Source organism: Varanus komodoensis, unplaced genomic scaffold, assembly GCF_004798865.1.
Source record: "Varanus komodoensis strain SLA01 unplaced genomic scaffold, ASM479886v1 scaffold77, whole genome shotgun sequence".
NCBI classification, from domain to species: domain Eukaryota; kingdom Metazoa; phylum Chordata; class Lepidosauria; order Squamata; family Varanidae; genus Varanus; species Varanus komodoensis.
Genome location: NW_025336442.1, coordinates 346249 through 364969, shown reverse-complemented (window position 1 = coordinate 364969; position 18721 = coordinate 346249). Strand labels below are relative to the sequence as shown.

Below are 18721 nucleotides of genomic sequence, written 5' to 3'. Positions count from 1 at the left end.
GCCCCCTCCCGCAATGTTGGTACTTTGTGTATTCAGTAGTGGCTCGAAATGTGATGGGTCTACGCGGGAGCAATATCTAACCTGGCTACCGCGGGGGCTCGCCACTGATCCTGAGCATGTGGTTGGGGCATAACGGGAGGGGCACTGTGGACTTGCCTGCGCGACCCTCTTTCTCTCCCTCCCGTTGGCCGATCCGAAGAGTGAGCGGTGAGGGCGGGAGAAATGAAGGGGGGGAGGATAGGAAGCGGGCGCGCTGGCGACTGGGGGATGTAGTCCCGCTCGGGGCGGCGCTGCGTAACCCGGCCGGGCGCACCGACTACCCTTCCCGGCGGGCCGCGCGCCGGGCGCATGAGCGGTGCGCTGCGCTGCGCATCGCTCCCGCGAGCGCATCGGTGCGCCTGGCCTGGGCGAGCATCCAGAAGGGGGTCCGGAGCAGCGGCCGGGAGGGGGCACTGGGCCGACCCTCCGCGCGCGCACCGGCCAGCGGCAGCAGGAGGCGGCGGTGGCCGCCCGGCCCAGGTAAACGCGCGCGCGGCGCGGAACCGCGCAGGCCGGAGGGGCGGCGAGCGGCGCCGGCGAAGGAGGCGGCGCGGCGGCCACAACATAGCGCCCCCCCCCCAGGGGCCGCTTCCCGACGCGGCGCGTCCCCGGGAAGCGCCGCCCCGCTCCGCCGCCCGCGCGGCAACAAAGGACGGCGCGCGGGCCGGGGCCCTTCGCCCCCCCCCCGTGGAGTGCCGGCCCGGGCGGCGGCGCGCGGGGGCGCTCCTCCCCTCCCCTCCTGCCGCCATCTTTTGAGGGGAGGGGGCGCCGCCGCCGCCCCTCCCCCTCGGCGCGCGCACAAAGGCGCCGGGCCGGCTCGCTCGTTTGCTGGCCGGCCCGCTCGGTGGCCCGCCGGCCAGGCCTCGGCTCGGCTCGGCTCGGCTCTGCTGGCGCGGCGCGGGTGGCGCAGTCCCCGGCGAGCACGGCCGCTTCAGGAAGCCGCTCCCGGCGCCGCCTCTCCTGCTGCCGGTCTCCGAGGGCGCGGCTGCGGAGCTTGGATCTCTGGGCACGGCGGGCTCCCGCGGCCGCCCGCCGCTGCTTCGCCTCGAGGTCGGGCCGCTGGCGGCTGCGCTGTGGGCAGGTGGTCGCTGTGGCCTCCCGCCCTCCGCAGGCTTCTCCTCGCGGCCGCTGCTCAGCGTGGCGGAACGGCGCCGGCCTGAAGAAGGAGCCTGGCCGCTTGATCCAGGAGCGGGGTCGCCTTGCCGAATTGGGCCGGGCCTCCAGAGTGTCGTGAGCGCCCCGAGGCCGAACCGGGCCCGTGGGCAACCCCTCCAGCCCAGCGGTTGGCCGCCTGTCTGCGGGGGCCCCGCGAGCCGCCCGGAGTGCTGCGGCGCAGCATGTTTGCGGTGGCAGTTCGGCGGCCGGATCGTTCGCCGCCTCAGTGCGGAGACGAGAGGCCTGGCACCATGGCAGAGCTGCTGCCTTGCACCCAGACTGTCCCTAGTCTGCTCCCCTGAAAAGAAGGGAGACCTGCCTGAATCCTGGGAGAGCTTTTCTCACTGGCAAGAGATGCCCAGGCTGTGTGTTTTGGTGGCATGAATATACTTGCAGGTGTGAAGGCTGAGCCCAAGCGTGATGGCCCCATTCTGCGCCTCATGTTGCCCCAGAATGGCGTCCCCCTGGTGCTGTGTGGCCCTTGCTCCCAATAAGGTGGTGCTCTGCTTTGGCACAGAAGCGCTGCCTGTTCATCCAGACTGATGCTGCGGCGTCCATAGAAGGCTAGGTGAGGGCATGCATCAACCCTTTAAATGATCCTGCAGCCTGACAGAGCAGTAGCATCTGTGTAAATGCAGCCATTCTCTAGCACAGCGTTTGACCCTGCTTTTAGAACCCGTGGCCATGCCACCTGGGACTCGGAGTCCCAGTCACCTGGAAGGCGCAGTGGGGTGCCGCCCTCAGTCAGCATGGATGAAGCCACATGGCGGTTGTGAAGGAGGTGATGGATGTAACCACAGTTTTCTAGGGAGAATGTGTCCTTGGACCTGGTGGGGCATGTTGGGGACCAGAACTGATCCAGTGCCTTCTACCAGGAACGCCCTTGCATCTGTTGTTCTCCTGACACCTCTTGTCTCGAGTACATCAGGGACCTGTTCAGAGCAATGGCTGCTGTCACTTTTATCTCCATGTCAGGAGAAACCTTACCTGTGCCACTTTCTGTATACTATGACTCAAACAGCTCACAGCTTATTTTATGGTTCATGAGTGCTTGTGGAATTTGGTGCTCACTGTGTTGCTTGCCTGTAAGCCGCCTAAGTTATTTCAGTGCCTGAAGTTGGTGCTGGTTCTCATCATTTTTGCTGTCATACACTGAATTTCAAAAATCTGAAGTTTAACACTTTCAGGGTTCAATGCTATGCATGTGGTAACTGGAGAAGGAATCCAACAGTTCTTTGGCTGGCTGGGAATGCTGGGTGTTACAGGATTTTTATTTTATTTTATTTTTTTGTCTAACCATGCATAAGATTGCACCCTCAATCTGCTTTGTTTATTATAAATGTTTTGAGATGGTTTTTAAACTGCTTAGAGGTTGGTTCCAGTTTAGTCATGGTTTACTGTAGTGTCTCTGAAATTAGGGTTAAATCACTCATCACATTGATTTCAGTAGCTCTACTAAATCTGGAACAAATGTGCTGCTTTTTCATTTTATAGTTTTCACAGTCAGATTGTGTATTTCTAATACCGCTTTGCATGATTAATTCTGGTGCATGAGCAATCCTGGGAAGGCTTTCCTCTGAAAAGGTGTGTGTAAATTATTTTAATATAAATAACTGCTTCAGTGTTTTCTGTGCGAGTGAAGCATGCAAGTAGTTATCAAATGTTTCTGGAAGTAGAACAGGGCCTTTCTGCATTGTAGGCAGATACGTATTTTCATGTATTCTTTGGCAGGTGTGCTGGTTTTGATCATGGCAATGCTTCATTATCTGGTCCAATCTTAGGGACTCTGTCACAGCGGCCCTTTGCTCTGATGACTTGGCAACAACTATTGGCATATTTGCTAGCCATTTCCCCATGTGCTGGATCCCCAAACTGTGATTCAATAATAGCAAAAACTGGCCTCAGAATTTGAGAAGCACGTGCTGTGAACCTGGATGGCTCCCTCATGCTCCTCTTGCAAGGAGAGTGCTGTGATGCTTGTGGAAGAAATCCCCAGCTGTCGGGGGGTGAGTAAAGAGGCCACAAAAGATTGGAAGTTACTGGACACCTTCATTTCCACTTTCATTTCATTTCGTTAGAGTAGCGTACAACAGATTTTTAAAAACCTGGCAGTATAAACAGGGTTGTTGTTAAAACAGGGCCTGGAATTCAGTCACCCATCTGGAAAATCTAGCTGAAAAGCAGTGTTTTCAGCAAGTGCTGAAAGTGAACACTGAGCCACACCTGACCTCAGCTCCTTAGGGTAGGCCCTAACACACTAAAACCCTGTTCTTGGTGGTTTCCAAATGGATCTCTGACTGTTGGCCTCAGAGTCATGTGGGACTGCTTAGAGAGCTGCCACTGTGCTGGATCAGGTCAGGATCCATTTGGCAGAATCTCCTGCCTGCAATGGTATCTAGCACCTGCTCCTGGCAGCATACAGGTACAGATAGTGAGATGAGGGCTGTCCCCAGGCTGCTGTGGGTCACTTGCCTGCCGTCCTTGAAAGCCGTGCAGGGGCTCAGTGGGTCTGTGCCTGCAGTGGCCTCTTGGACTCCTTCGCTGGGAGGAGCTCTTATTTGGGGCTCCTCAGAGATTCCTTTTTGCCAAGTCCTGTACAAGTAGCCTGTGGGTTTCATTTACAAACATTTTAGTCTCTTCATTTATGTTTAGTAATTGTAAAGTTGTTCCACAGTCCATACTGTGCTATGTGGGTTTAAATGAGAATGGAAAGTTAATCTTGTGCATTACTGATGTGAAAGTGAGCAACCTATTACTTGGGGTTGCCCTTTTGGTGGCTTAAGTCACAGTTGTAAGTTTTTACAAAACTCACTTGTATTCCTTGGAGCATCAGGGGGAAACTCTCTGGCTTTCCACCTAGAGTGTGACTACCCAGGACTCGACTCCCAGGGCCCATGTGGTGCCAGCGCAGCTGCAGCAGTTTAGAAGGAAGCCCAGCCAACCCTCACTGAGGCTAGGTCTGGTGTGGAGAGGTAGGGGACCCTGGGGTCAGGTCACCCAGTGGAATTGGTGGATGAAGGAATTTACTTCCAAAGGCAACAGAGGAGGAAAGGAACTCTGCTTCTGTGTTCCAGCTGTAGGAGGAAAAGTTGGCATTTCTGTGGTGCTTTCGTGGCCGCCACAGAGATACTTGGCTAATGGTTAATTGGTTCTTGTGCTTGGCGGAGCCACAGTTGTCACTTGGGCAAGTTAATCGGGTGTTCTGCCCATCTCCGCTGGGGATGTCACAGGCAAAGGGGGGGGGGGGGTGGATTCGGCAGCTGGAACATGGGCATGCAGGCACTGGTGAGAGAGGTTGGAGCCAGAGTGCTGCAGTGTAGTGGTCAGAATGGTATGCTGGGCCTTTTCTCCTCCATGGACTGTATACCCTTTGGAGAAGCTCTGGGGAGCACACATTCCAGCGGTGCCTTTGGTGAAGCTCAAAGGGGTGGTTAAGGACCTAGGCACCTAGATATTGGGCTTTTAATTCCTAGTTCCCAAGCCCTTGAAGAGGCATGCTATTTATTTATTTATTTATTTATTTATTTATTTATGAAATTTGTATGCCGTCCAATTACTAACGCCTCTGGACGGCTAACAGCATTTATTTAGTTATTTCAGCCTATTGGAATGGGGAGGGGGGCAGGGGTATAAAAGTCAAGGAGGCAATCAGTAATTCCATGGAAGGGGCTGTGCCATCTGAGTTTGTAGAACAGCAGAGTATAGTCCTGAGGTTCTGCATCCCTGCTTTGTACTAGCAAGCCTGTGTGGAATCCCTGGTCACTTGTGGGGACCAGGAAAACTGTTCAGTCCAGTTTTCCTGGTCCCCACAAGTGTGATAATCACCATAAGTCGCTACCCTAGATGCTTTTGTTTTGATGCTGTTACATCAGTGGAAATCATGTCTCATTGGAAGTAAAGATGGGGCCCTCTTGCATCAGAGCCAGCTCCTGTTTTTCAAGCAGCCAAGGCAGGGTCCCTCGATTCTGGGCCTCCTGGAAGCATTTGCTTGGTCACCGATGGGAGAAGAGTGCGGGCTCCCAACAACTTAACACCAGGGATGTGAGGTCTCAGGCCCCTGCCTGAGCCCCTTTTTCCCAACCTTCAGGTGGCTTTCTGGTTTATGTGTTTGTGCCCCAGTTCTAAAAGGTTGCAATGCTTTTCTTAAGTTACTGGAAGGCAAAGCTTTTTACTAAAATGCCAGTATTTTTGCCAGTTCAGCCCCACCTACTTGTGGGATTTATCCCTTGGGCTGAAGGAGATTCAACACTCCTTGTGGAGGTTAAGATATGCTAATATCAATAATATAAAAGTGATAAACCTTTTGCCTTAAAGAAAGACTTTGAGGGCTCACAGAGCAACTGCTAGTTCACTACTCTTCTTGAGCATTGCAGCCCCAGGTCTATATCACAAAATATCTCTCCTGGTTACCTTGCAAGGCCTGGTGAGCCATGTGCTGCCCTTATACCATTTCTTGTCCTTCTTGGAGATTCAGGCTGTTCTCATCTAAACAGGTCTCCCATTTGGGGCACGTTCCCAGCTGTAGCAGAAATGAACTTACACAACCAGAGCCCAGAAGGCTGCCCATTGCTTCTCCGCATGGTCCTCTGCAGGGCTGTTTGGAGATTATGGGAACTGTGGTCCAAACTGCCTGGAGGATGCCAAATTGGGGGAAAGGCTGCCTTAGTTTAGAGCTGAAGCAGGGCAGATGTGACCTTCTGAGGTGTTGCTGTGCATCAGCCACAGCAGTTTTGCCTCTGGTAAGGGATGATGGCAGTTGCTGCCTAACACTCTTTCGGGGGTCACGTCTTCTCTGTCCCTGGGCTGAATTCAGGAATAATATTAATTTCATTTCTGTGCTACCCAGTTGCCAGAACTCTCAGGGTGGTTTACAGCAATGCTAAGAAACCACCTTTGCCTGTAAAGTGTGTCCCTAATCATGTTAATTTGGAAAAAGAGGTGAATATCAGAATTTGGAAAAACCACTTTAAATGGTAGATGAAGGGTCCCTCTCCTGCCAAGAGGGCCATAAATTGTGGTCAAGGGTATTGAGGCTCTGTCAGCCCAAGGGTGGAATTCCATTTTGGAGGCACTTCCAGGGGCCACTGGGCAGGGGTGGTTGTTGGCAGAACCAGAGGCAGAAGGGATAAGAGCAAGATGCCAAAAGTACCCATGGTGTCACTGCTTACAGTCCCTCCTAACAGCAGGGAAGGCTTGGGAGATGCATTTCACTCTTCATCAGATGGGAGAAATGTCTGCCAAAATAAGCAGGAAAGCCAACAAATAGACAACAGTCTGGAAAGGGGGAATGGGGCTGCATGTTGAGTGCCCAGAGGGTGTGATCTGGGCCAGATTTTCCTCATGGCCCTTGGTTCAACACTCTGACCTCATGAGATTCATCGTAATCAAATACTTTGTCCTCTGTATCATGTGTGTTTTCCCTTGTTCCACTGTTCTAAAAATTGAAAATATTTCCTCCCCTCCTCCTCCTCCTCTCCAGGCTGCATGGCTGGTCCCTGGAAATGGGATGCCCATCCCATTTGTGGGCTGTAAAAGAGACTGGCCCTTTCCTAGTGCCCGCCGCTGCTCCTGTTCCTGCCACTGCCTTGACTGCACGTGAACTGGAGAGGCAAGGAAAATGTCCACCATCACTTCAGCCATCCCGGCTCCACAAGGCCCGGTCAACCCACCTCCCCCCGAGGTCACCAACCCCAGCAAGCCTGGAAGAAAGACCAATCAGCTGCAGTACATGCAGAATGTGGTGGTGAAAACTTTGTGGAAGCACCAGTTCGCTTGGCCCTTCTACCAGCCAGTCGATGCCATAAAATTAAATCTACCGGTGAGTTGCACTTCCTGAGGTCCTGTCACAGCGATCCCTGCTGTTTCTCAAGCAGGGGCCACTTGGGTTCCAGACACTGCTACTGACACTCCTTGCGGGTCTTTCTGGACCACAAGGGCTCTTCCCTTCTCCTCTGCTGGTTTAATGTTCCGGCTGTGCACTGGCTGGATTCAGCTAGAGGCCTTTCTGGGCCCCTTTTTTCCATCACCCTTGCACATCATCCCGGCAGGGCTTCCCTGGTCAGTCACCAGGTGAGCATGTTCCAATAGGCCTTGAATCAGTGTGCATTTGCCAGGAGGCCAGTGGTTCTTTCATTCATTCTTTCAAAGTGCAGACTGTTCATTCACAAAGCTGAGTCACACAGTACATTACAGTAATTGCTGTGAGCAGGCAAAGTGAAAGGGCTGGCACAACATACAGCATTGTTGAGCAGAGCTGTTCAGTTCTCCTTTTTATTGCCGGGATCCCCAGAAGAGCAGCAACAGAGAGACCCCAGCAGACAGCCAGCACCCGGCACCTCCACGGTTCAAGTCTGTGTCGAGGTTCATTGCCCGTGATACTCTTCCATGCCTGCAACACCTGGAGGCTAAGATATTCTCATTAAACACCTGGTTTGGAAGGTCAGTTTATCAGCCTGATGGCCAATATACTATCTTCTACCTCTTTAAGCTAAGTTGAAGCAATGGACAGGAGCCAGTGTCACATGTTTTAGGGAGCCTCCCAACTCTCGAGGTAACATCCTCTCTCGGTCTGAGATAACACATTCTTTTGGCCAGCACATGCACCATATAAGCTGCAACACCTGTAGATGGTCTAGGCATGAAGCTATGGGACTTCTGCCAACCTAGCTCCATGTATACAGTTGTCTTCTGGTGCCCTTTTCATTGGTTCAAGGCCTCACCCCAGATCTAGGAACAACAGAAACAGCCAAAGAGCAATCCATGGTGTGTTGTTGGTCTTTGAACTATTAAATTATTGCCACAGTTACAAGATCCACATATCACGTAACTAGCAATTCAGTGATAACCGATGCTTAACCTGTATGCTGCCTTGTCTTTACATGCGAGCCAGGTCACGGTTTCTTGCCTTGCCCAGTATTTGTTTGGCAGATAACTGAACCAACCAGGGTTAGTTTCCCAGTCCGTTCCCTGGGTTGTTTGCTTTCTTTGTCCTTCACCCGCCCCCCTCCCTGTATCCTAAGTGCCTCTGCAGTGTTGTACTGCTAATGCAGAGGAGCTCATTCCTTGAGCTGTTCTTGCCTGCCATGTCAGTAGCTGGGAAGAGGAACCCAAAGTTCTGCATTCACATGCAACAAGCACCCATGCTTTAAACTATCCAACAATAAACTGCGGGGGTCCCTTTTCAGGTGGTTTGTTAACTGACCATGGTTTGTTAGCATGGGTGGGTTAACCTATCACGACAAGCCAGAATTAAGCAACCCATACTGTGAGTTCATCCTGTTATGTATGAACCAGGCCAAAATCTGCACCCTGCTGCTAGCCATACCTGTCATACAGAGCCTCCAGAGAAAGTTGTCTCTGACTATCAGTTGTGATAAAGTAAGGGCACCTCCTCCCTGGCTGTCTGTTAGCAACAGCCCAGGCTGTGTCGCTAGCCTAAAGCACCCACAACAGCCTGGGCTGCTGGCAGCTGGACCACCGTCACTGGTGCGGAGCCGTTCAGCTGCTGTGCTCCTCAGAGGAGGCCTTCCCCATCTCCTGTGACCCGCAGGGTGCTCTTGGGCAGGTGCCCAGGAGCAGCCCTTCTCTGCGGGGTGCCCACCTGGAAGGCAGGAGGTGTCAGCCACAGCATGGGCAAAGGGACTGCTTGCTTGGACAGCCTGCAGCCATTTTTGTTGGTAAGCAGCTCTTTGATTGTAAACGTTTGAGCTGAGCATGTTTTCTGTTTTGTTTTCAGAGGTTAACTTAATTTGGAATTTTGTATTCCCTTTTCAAGAGTGAAGTGTGGATATTTTGTACTTTTAAATTGTCTGTTGCAGGCGGTTTCAAAATATCTTTTTGCATCCACCGAGAGATTCAGTAAATGCACTCATACTCAGCTTCCCCACCCCATGTTGAGGGGTGGAGTTGGAACTGGATGGGCTGCCTTGGTTGTACCCCAAAAGCTCCTTTGCTCAGCTATGTGTCTGTGGGATTGCTGTGGCTAAGGCGAGGGTGGGGGTGCTGCCCGACTCTTGAGTCCCCATCTTCCCTGACAATTCGGATGTTCCAATGGGAGTTGGAATCCGGTAGCATCTCACAGAAGCCTGAGTTTAAGAGGACAGACCGAAGCGATTGCAGCTGGATGGGACTCAGCTGGAGGCATGGAGAACAGGGAAGACTGGCACCCTGCTTTGGTCGGTTCCAGAGGTCAACACAGCAAAGGACCCTGCAGCACCTTGAAGCCCCTTTTTCCCCAGGACGCCTGTGCGTGGTCTAAGATGCCACATGGCTTGTTGGTTTTGCTACGGCCAACACAGCTGGGGTCTTTTGCCCCACGGCTCCTGATGCTGTGCAAGGGCTCTGGTGTTGCAGTGTTTACTCTCTAAGGAGACTTTTGGGAATATTCCAGCCCTGCCATGCAGACCTACACAGCCCCAGCTTGAATCCAGGGTCTGCAAGAGGGCAGTGTCCACTGCAGAAGGTCACCCTGACCAGTACTGGAGGGTGTCCACCCATCCCGCAGAGCACGGCTCAGCACTTCGAGCAGGGAATCCCAACTCTGTGCAGCATGTTTAGGGGACTGGAGGAGCCGCTGGAAAAGTATGGAGAGAGCCATGTTACAGACTGGGAGAGTGTAAGCATCCCCTGTGTCAGGCTACCTTTTCTCCCTATGCACTTCTGCTTCTCCTTTTCTTCCTTCCCAGCTCACATCCAAATGTTTCAGTTGCATTATCCGTGGGGCACAGTGGCTGTCAGCACAGGATGCGGAGTGAACTTCTGGACTCCAGTAAAAGCAACTTTTTCTCTCTCTCCACCCTGAACAGGATTATCACAAAATAATAAAAAACCCAATGGACATGGGGACGATCAAGAAGCGGCTGGAGCATAGCTACTACTGGAGCGCCAGCGAATGCATGCAGGATTTCAACACCATGTTCACAAATTGTTACATTTACAACAAGGTAAAGAATCCATCCCATTACTGAAATGCACACCTTCACTTCTAGGGTGGCATTTTCTCCAGCCCCAGGGTTAAATCCAGTTTTGGAGAAGCTCAAAAGAAGAAGATGCATTCCTGTAGTGAGAAAAGTCAGTAGCAGAGGGTTGGGGACAAATGCCAGATATTCCAGTTTAAATCTCTTACTGCTGGTAGCCAAGGCTTAGGAGAAGCATTTCAACTTTTTAGAAAGGGATGTGGTGGGGAGAACCACTGAGCTTATCCATGGTTTAGAGAGTGGGGGTGTGGGTTGGGCTGCTAGTAGGCCCAGTTTCCTTTTCTGCAGGAAACCTCATGTGCAAAAGATCTGCCTTCCTTTCTTAGACATTTTGGTGGCAGAGCAGCTGTCTCCCAAAGGATTAGCAAATGGTGCTTAGGTTCAGGTTTTGTTCTTGGTGTCCATGTGGCCCAACTCAGTCCCACCTTCTCCCCCCACCCCCATCCTGCTGTCTCCAGCCGACTGATGACATTGTCCTCATGGCCCAAGCCTTGGAGAAGATCTTTCTGCAGAAGGTGGCCCAGATGCCCCAGGAGGAAGTGGAGCTGCTGCCCCCAGTGCCCAAAGGCAAGGCTCGGAAGATGGCAGCCGCCACACACCATGCAGGTCAGGGGCTGCAGCTTTTACGTGGACAACCATGTGCCCGTCCCAGTCAGGCTGATGAGTCCTGCTGACAGGGGGGGGCGGGGTGGGGTGGTAGGCATAGCAGGCTGTGCTGCGTGTGACCCTGCAGCCCCACTTCTGGCGACTCAGACCTGCCTTGGTCTTGGGTGGGTGTGCTGAATTCCACCTGCCACTTGTGAGTCCTTTGCTTTGCGGGTGAAGTCCAAGGTACCTGGAGGCTTTCTCTTCTGCCATTCCCAGGCCAGAGGAACGCTAGGGGACATGGTCTAGATGGAGATGCCAGTAGGGGATGTGACTGAGGGGTTTTAAAGATCCAGATTGTGGACCCCGCACCTACAGGAATGTTGAGGGAAAGAGGTGGCCTCTAAATACAGCTTTAAAGTAAAGTCTGCTTTGATCCCATGAAGCTGCATGAGCCTGGCAGAACCAGCGTTACTTTAAGAAAGTAAAATTTCAAAAGAAAATAATAAGAATAAAAGTTAAAATTACAAAGAAACACCAAGGGTTCTAAACAAATATTACACAATGTCAAGTATTCAAAAAAGTCACTGTAAATAAAGAATTGCTATCTTTTCTACTCAGTTTTTTTCCTTTTTTTTAAGAACTTAAATCCATTGCAGATTCTTCTAATCTGGATTTTCTCAAAAGTCCTATTCCCTTTTTACCTATGTTTTTCCATTGTTGTTATCCCCGTTAAAAATAAGTTGTGTGTAATACAATTTCTGCTTATTGATTTCTTTGCCTGGTTATCTTTCTAGTTATCTAGTTAGTCTACATAATCTATATTGCTACACAGTCAACTAACTTATTTTTCCAGTCTTCAGTGATTAAATTTCTTCTGCTATCCATTTTTGGAACACACTTAAGAGCTTGATTTTACTTGCAACTTGTTCTTTCCCATCAGTTCAAAAAAGGAAACACCTATTTTTTCAAAAGTGCCTTGTTCTAATTTTTTAAAGTAAATGCACATTTTTTGGTTTGTGTTCAGGGCTGCGGATGGCACATTTTCAAGGAGTTTGCGATCTGAAATGAACTTCAGTCTGAGTTTAACCCCGTCTGTCTGCCTGTCTGTCTGTCTGTCTTTCTGTCTTTCCGTCTTTCCAGCCACAGGAGGCCAGCATCCAGCAACGGCAGCTGTGTCTTCAGTGTCTCCACCAGCTCCTTTCCAGAATGTTCCCCCTTCGGTCTCACAGACGCCTGTCATTGCCGTCACGCCTGTGCCAACCATTACTGCAAATGTCACCCCCATCGCTGCTCCCTCCGCCACTGCGCCTGCGCCTCCGCCACCACCTGCTCTCATCATGCCAGTTGTACCGCCAACACCGCCAATAGTCAAGGTAATAAGATTCCCAGGATCCAAAGTTGGTATCTTTTCCCCTGCTTTTTCTCCTTGCCAAAGACCAAACTGGGGAAAGTCTCCTGGGAGAAGGTCCTGGAAGGCAAGGAGAAGAGGGGTGGATGGGGCTATAAAGAGAGGTCTTGGGAGGCGTAAGCCTTGATGATACCACTAGGTAGCAAGGTGGGGGGGTGATGGAGAGCACCCCCATGGATGAGAAGAGAAGTAGTAAGAGGCATTAGGCATGAGAGGCGCCTCTGTAGGAAATGGATACTGGGGCAAATAGACAAAAGGGTACACCGGGAGGAGGAGGCTCGTTGCAGAAGGATTCCTTGCAAGGCTAAGGCTGATTATGAGCTGAAACTTGCAAAGAATATCAGGAACAACTAAAAGGGATTCTACCAACATGTAAATAGCAGGAGAAATGGGAGACAGGCGGTGGGACTGCTTAATAAGGAGGAAGGGGATTCGGTGACTGATGTGAGGGAACAAGCACAGATGCTAAATGATTATTTTGCCTCTGTGTTCTCCCCAAAGCAGGATGGGGGAGATCTGCACAGGGGATCAGATGAAGCTGGGGATTTAGGGGCACAGATTAGAGTCACTCCCCTAGAAGTCGAGGGGCTCCTCGGGGCACTGGATGTTACAAAGGTGCCAGGTCCTGATGCATTACACCCGAGAGTACTTCAAGAGTTGACAGGGGTTCTCTCATTCATTCATTCATTCATTCAAAACATTTTTATGCCCCCCCCCCCGTCGCAACTAAGCCTCGGTGCGGCTCACAACAAAAGCAAAATACATAAATATAACAATTATACAAGTAAAAATTAAAATCCAGTGCATCTCGGCTTAAAAGATTTAAAATCCTATAAATACAAATAAATTAACAATTAAAATGAGTTTTAAATATAAAGGTCTTAGCCTGGCACCGAAAAACAACGCCGGCGCCAAGCAGACCTCTTTAGGGAGCGCGTTCCATAGATGGGGTGCCACCACAGAGAAAGTCCTCCTCTGGGTACTCACCCTCCTAATATCATTCACAGAGGGTTCCCGGAGAAGGGCATCTGTTGCTGATCTCAAGGGGCGGGAGGGCATATATGGACGCAAGCGTTCCTTTAGATACCCAGGTCCCAAGCCGTTTAGGGCTTTATAGGTCATAACGAACACCTTGAATTGGGCCCGGACTTCAATCAGGAGCTAATGGAGCTGACGGAGAACTGGGGTTATATGAGAACAACGCCCAGTCCCCGTCAGCAGCCTGGCAGCTCTATTCTGCACCAACTGAAGTATCTGGACCATCTTCAAGGGCAGCCCCACGTAGAGCCTGTTACAGAAATCTAATTGGGAAGTTACCAATGTGTGTGTCACTGTCGCCAGGAAGTCGTTTTCCCGGAAGGAACGCAGCTGATGGATCAGCCGAAGCTGAAGGAAGGCGCTCCTCGCCACCGCCATCACCTGAGCTTCTAGAGACAGCTCAAGGTTGAGGAGCACTCCAAAGCTGCGAACCCTGTCCCTCAGAGGGAGTGCAACCCCATTTAGGACAAGGCCCAAGTCCCCCATCCCGAGGCCCAAACCACCCACCAACAGGACCTCCGTGTTGTCTGGATTGAGCTTCATTTTATTGGCCCTCATCCAGCCCATTACCTTGGCCAGGCACCGGTTCAGCACAGCCAGTGCCTCACCTGGGTTGGTGGAAAACGAGAGGTAGAGCTGGATATCATCAGCGTACTGATGACTCCGCACCCACACCTCCTGATGACCTCTCCCAGCGGTTTCATGTAGATGTTGAAAAGCAATGCCCGCTGGCCTCCATTTTTGAGGCCTGGTGGAGAACAGGTGAAGTTCCAGAGGACTGGAGGGTGCCATCAGGGGTCCCATTCTCCCAAAGGATAGCAGAGGGGACATAGGGAATGACAGGCCAGTTAGTCTTATGTCCATTTTGGGAAAGTCAATGGAAAGAATCATAATAGGAAACGCTCTGGAGTCCCTAGATAGGGAAGGGAGGTCGGTGGCCACGCAACATGGTTTCCACAAGAATGGGTCCTGCCAGACAAACCTTGTGGAATTCTATGACAAGGTTTTGAGGTAGCTTGGGGGTGGGGGGATGCAGTGGATGTGGTTTACCTGGATTTCAGCAAGGCCTTTGACAAAGTTCCCCATGATATCCTGGTTGAGAAATTGAGGAGTTTTGAGATAGACTGATGCATGGCCAGTGGATTAGGGCCTGGCTGACGGACCAAACGCAGAAGGTTATTTCTAGTGGGGAATCACTGGGATGGCTGAAGGTGGTTGAAGCCCCATCACTGAGGGTGTTGAAGGATAGGCTGGGCATGCATGTGGTAGGCGTGTCATGAGTGGATCAGACTAGATGGCCCAGCAGGCCCCTTCTGACTTGCTCTGTTTCTGTGTTTCCTGGGCTTGCTCCTCAGCTGAAAGCAAGCATGCCCCACTCCCGGCACGCCCCCTGGCAGTCCCTGCTCTCACGTGTGCCATGTTTTCTGTTCCAGAAAAAGGGGGTGAAGCGGAAAGCAGATACGACCACGCCCACCACGTCAGCCATCACAGCCAGCCGGAGCGAGTCTCCCACCCCGTTGTCGGACTCCAAGCAGGCCAAAGTGGTGGCCCGGCGGGAGAGTGGCGGCCGACCCATCAAGCCCCCCCGGAAGGACCTGGAGGACGGTGAGGTCCCCCAGCACGCGGGCAAGAAGGGAAAGCTTTCAGAGCACCTCAAGTACTGTGACAGCATCCTCCGGGAGATGCTGTCCAAGAAGCACGCCGCCTATGCCTGGCCCTTTTACAAGCCTGTCGATGCAGAGGCCCTGGAGCTGCACGACTATCACGACATCATCAAACACCCCATGGATCTCAGCACTGTGAAGGTAGACTTGGCCTCTTCTGCAGCAGGGACTGGGCGCGCTGCTGTTGCTCGGTGGGGCGGGAGAGGTGGGTCCAGCAAGAGGTTGCCAGCTGGCGTGGAAGAGGCTGACCATTGGCCTGACGGGGTCTCAGTGCTGCAGTCGTTCACACGCTGGACAGCAGGCACTAGCGTGATGCGGCTGCAGAAAAGGCAAGCAGTCTTTGGCTGCACCTGTACAAGCGCAGCGTGAAGATGATGAAGGGTGGTAGTTCCACACAGACTCGCAAGGGGGTGATGTTTTCCCTTGTCCTTGCTTGGTGGGATTCCTCATGAAACACTGACAGACTGAAAGAGAGGGCTGTCCTGGATATCAGGTCTTCGCCATTCATAGTGTGGGAAGTCAGCACGGCCTAGTGACTGCAGCGTTGGAGTGGGACTCACCGGAGCCAGGTTCTAGTTGCCGTGCAGCCGTGAGACCCACTGGGTAGCTTTGGCCTAGTCACAGAATTTCAGACTTGCCCACCTTGCAGGATTGCTGTAAGGATAAAATCGCAAGCAAGAGGGTCATGGAATCCCCCTTGGGTTCTTTGTAAGAGGAAAAAGCGAGCTACTGATGGGAATAACAAAATGGCCATCATAGCTTAAAGGAGGAACTTCTGCATGGCTAAGCAGTGCTGGGGGAGGGAGTGTGATGGGGGCAGCCGAGAGGGCAAAAGGGGCAGACCCTTGTGTGCCTTGTTTGGCCAGGACTACTCACAGAAGAGTGACATTCTGGTCTGTAAATGTCAGGCCCAGTCAGTGCTAGTTTTTCTTGGCACTGGGAACGTCTGAACTGCAGAGCCAACACTCTTCTGGCCGCCTCCTGTGCCTCCAGAACACCGCCTTCTCCAGGCAGTGCTGTCCAGATGTGTTAGGGTGCCGCTGTCAGCATCCTGGGCAGCCTGGCCATGGTTTCCTTCTGCACATCGGGTGGGCTGCAGCTGCAGAGCCCCAGCAATTTCAGAAGTGGTTTTGGTAATTATCCCATTGGATTTTATTTTATTTTATTGTTTCATTCATTCCATAGGTTTATAGATCACTGACAATGCTGGAAAAAACTTACGCATACACAGTTTAACAAGGAGATTAAGAAACTTTACGGATACAATTCTATGCATGTCTAGATAAGGGAGAAAGTCCTACATGCTCCCTCGGGGCTGCCAGGAGTCATAAGGCATTCTTCTGTCTAAACAGGCATAGAATTGCACTTTGAATGCACCATGATATAAAATTGTTTAAACATTTATTTGTGGCATCCCTCTGTTGTATTAGACTTACACATCACTTACAGACTTTTCCCTGTCCTCCCCCATCCTCCCCTGCATTCTTCCACGCTTCTCCCACCTCTTTGGCCTCCTGTGTTTTGCAGAAAAAAATGGATGGCCGAGAATATCAGGATGCCCAGAGTTTTGCAGCAGATATTCGATTAATGTTCTCAAATTGTTACAAGTACAACCCTCCTGATCATGAAGTGGTTGCCATGGCCAGAAAACTTCAGGTAAGCGTGGCTGTGAGCAAAGCAAGCCAGGGCACTCCTCATAAAAGCTGGCGTGAAGCCATGGTTAGACTGCTGGACTGGGACGGAGGCAATCCAGCTTCTAGTCCCCACTTGGCAGTGGAGCTCCCTGAGTGACTTGGGCCAGTCACCGTCTCTCGGCCCAGCCTGCCACACAGGCGGGAGTTAGAAGTCTGGGAGCCGCAGGCAGGCAGCAGTGGCGAGGGCGAGCAGCGTGGCAGTGCTCCTGGGCACCCGCAGTGGCAAGCTGCAGAGTGAATTCAAAGAGCCAAGTGTGGCCCCCGAGCGTCGGCTTGTCCAGCTCAGGATAATAGCATGCAAAAGTTGAGAAATGAAGAACAGCCTAATGTAACTTTTCTGTAAAGATGCACACTTCCAAGTAGATGTACTGTACCTAAATGAATGAAATTGATGAACATTAATTCACACAGACGCATGCTTTCCTTTCCTCAGTCCCCCCAAATTAAATTGTCAGGCCATGCATCACAGTAATGGGCAAAAAGATGAGTATGGCTTGTGGAGAGGCTTTGTTGGCTTGGCCATGCATTGACCTCGGAATTGTTCAGGAGTGTTGTGGGAACTCTTACAAGATGGCTGCTATCTGTGAAGGTGGAGCTTGCCTGTTGAAATAATGGCAGCCCTGGTGGATGTGGCCAGTCACAGAGCACTCATTTCCTAGAAAAAATCCTTGTCCAAGCGCCGAATTCAGTGGCCCAGGTGGGGTGGGCGGTCTGAGCATCGAGCCCAAACGTTTGGGTTCTTTGAATGCAAAGAAAGGTGGTTCTGGATTATGGGAGCCCTTTGCCTCACAGCCTAGCCATTTTTTTAAATGAAGAGATGAAATCAAAACCAGGCAGGGGAGCGGTCCTCGCAGGCATGGAGAGCAGTGTGTGGACGGTGCACCCGGCCCCAGTGTTGGAGGCCCCAGTGTGGTGGTGCGACTGCCCAAGTTGCTGCCGATTTCAGACGGAAAGGTGCATGGATAACCATTAGCTTAAAGGCTGGTTGGGTTGGAAAGGAAGCCTGCCCAGAGTGGGGAGCTCTGCCAAGGCCTGCCGTGTCTCTGTTGTAGGACTGTTCTGGGGTTTCCCATTCAGACAAGCAGCAGATGCATCCTCTCTGGAAGGAGACACATGCCCAGTCCTCGGAACCCATCAAGGGTGCAATCTGATGCATGGTTAGATGGAAGGAAGTGCTTTAACTTCCAGAATTTGGTTGCTGTATAATGATGGGTGTTGCAAGACCTTGTTGTCCCTCTAAGCATGCTCATTCTGTGCTCAGTTGAAAGTATCTTGTGGTTGGATCTAGAAGACTGGGTCTCTCAAAATGTATGCAGACCACAGTTTTGGGCTGGCTCATGAGGAATTTTGGGGACACTGAAGCATGCTTGGTTTGGCTTTTATTTCACATATATATCTACAATTCAAAAACCCTTACCAGGCATTCCAACTTCTGCACCAGGAAAAGAAAAAGAAAGAAAGAAAAAGGATTCTGCAACTGGTATTAATTATGCAAAGTGAGCAAGTCTGCATGATTTCCCTTCTTTATGCATAATTTCTTCCCACCACATTTGCTGCTCCCCCATCCCTGTGTCAGTTTCTGGTTGTGTTAGCCCCGGTTGCAGCAAAAGAGCTGCATGGAAAACAGAGGCCTCCTGTGTTGCCCACCGAAATCATTCTCCATTGACCTTGGATTCCTCTCTCTTCAGGCAGCATGACTGCCACATTTCTAGACATCTTTTAGGCCCGCAATGCAGGGGCCGGCCAGTTGGCCCTATAAACTCTAGTGGCCAGTGCTTGCATCATCACTGGTGAGTAATTGTGAGAAGTGCCTCTAAGCGTGGCCATAAGTGCCAGAAACAGACCAAGTGGGTCACACTGATGACAAGGCAGAATTTGGGTTGAAGTGCAGGTTACTGTGTTGTGTGAACTTGGCTGTATTAACAACCCACAAAGAACCCAGGATTTGTTGCTGGGTTGTGAACTGTGTCTTGTTCATGGCTAACAAACCAGGGTTTGCTAGCCCAATGGGTTCATGCAACACAGCAGCCAGTGCTTCAGTGAGAGCTCAGGTTCTGGTATGTATGATGTGAACCAGGCCACTGTGAGTGTCTCAATACTGGAACAGAAGTGGCAGTTCCTTGGGAAGCTGAAATATATGCAGGATGTTGCTGGCAACTC

At 51.5% G+C, this 18721-nt stretch overlaps 1 protein-coding gene across 6 annotated transcripts in view; it reads left to right on the top strand.

The window, feature by feature from the left end:
* Positions 1-365: 365 nt before the first annotated feature.
* The window catches only part of BRD3 (bromodomain containing 3), a 32568-nt gene continuing 14212 nt past the window's right edge, over positions 366-18721 (top strand). For 2 of the 6 annotated variants that reach the window (XM_044453029.1, XM_044453025.1), the window contains exons 1-7: positions 367-519; positions 6674-7012; positions 9999-10136; positions 10628-10775; positions 11898-12130; positions 14637-15008; positions 16395-16523. In XM_044453029.1, coding sequence (XP_044308964.1) covers positions 6812-7012; positions 9999-10136; positions 10628-10775; positions 11898-12130; positions 14637-15008; positions 16395-16523 — 1221 coding nt within the window. In that variant the 5' untranslated portion in view covers positions 367-519; positions 6674-6811. Of the gene's footprint in view, positions 520-1822; positions 3201-6673; positions 7013-9998; positions 10137-10627; positions 10776-11897; positions 12131-14636; positions 15009-16394; positions 16524-18721 lie in introns of those variants that run through there. The other 4 variants (XM_044453027.1, XM_044453031.1, XM_044453026.1 and 1 more) reach the window with 4 other exon arrangements.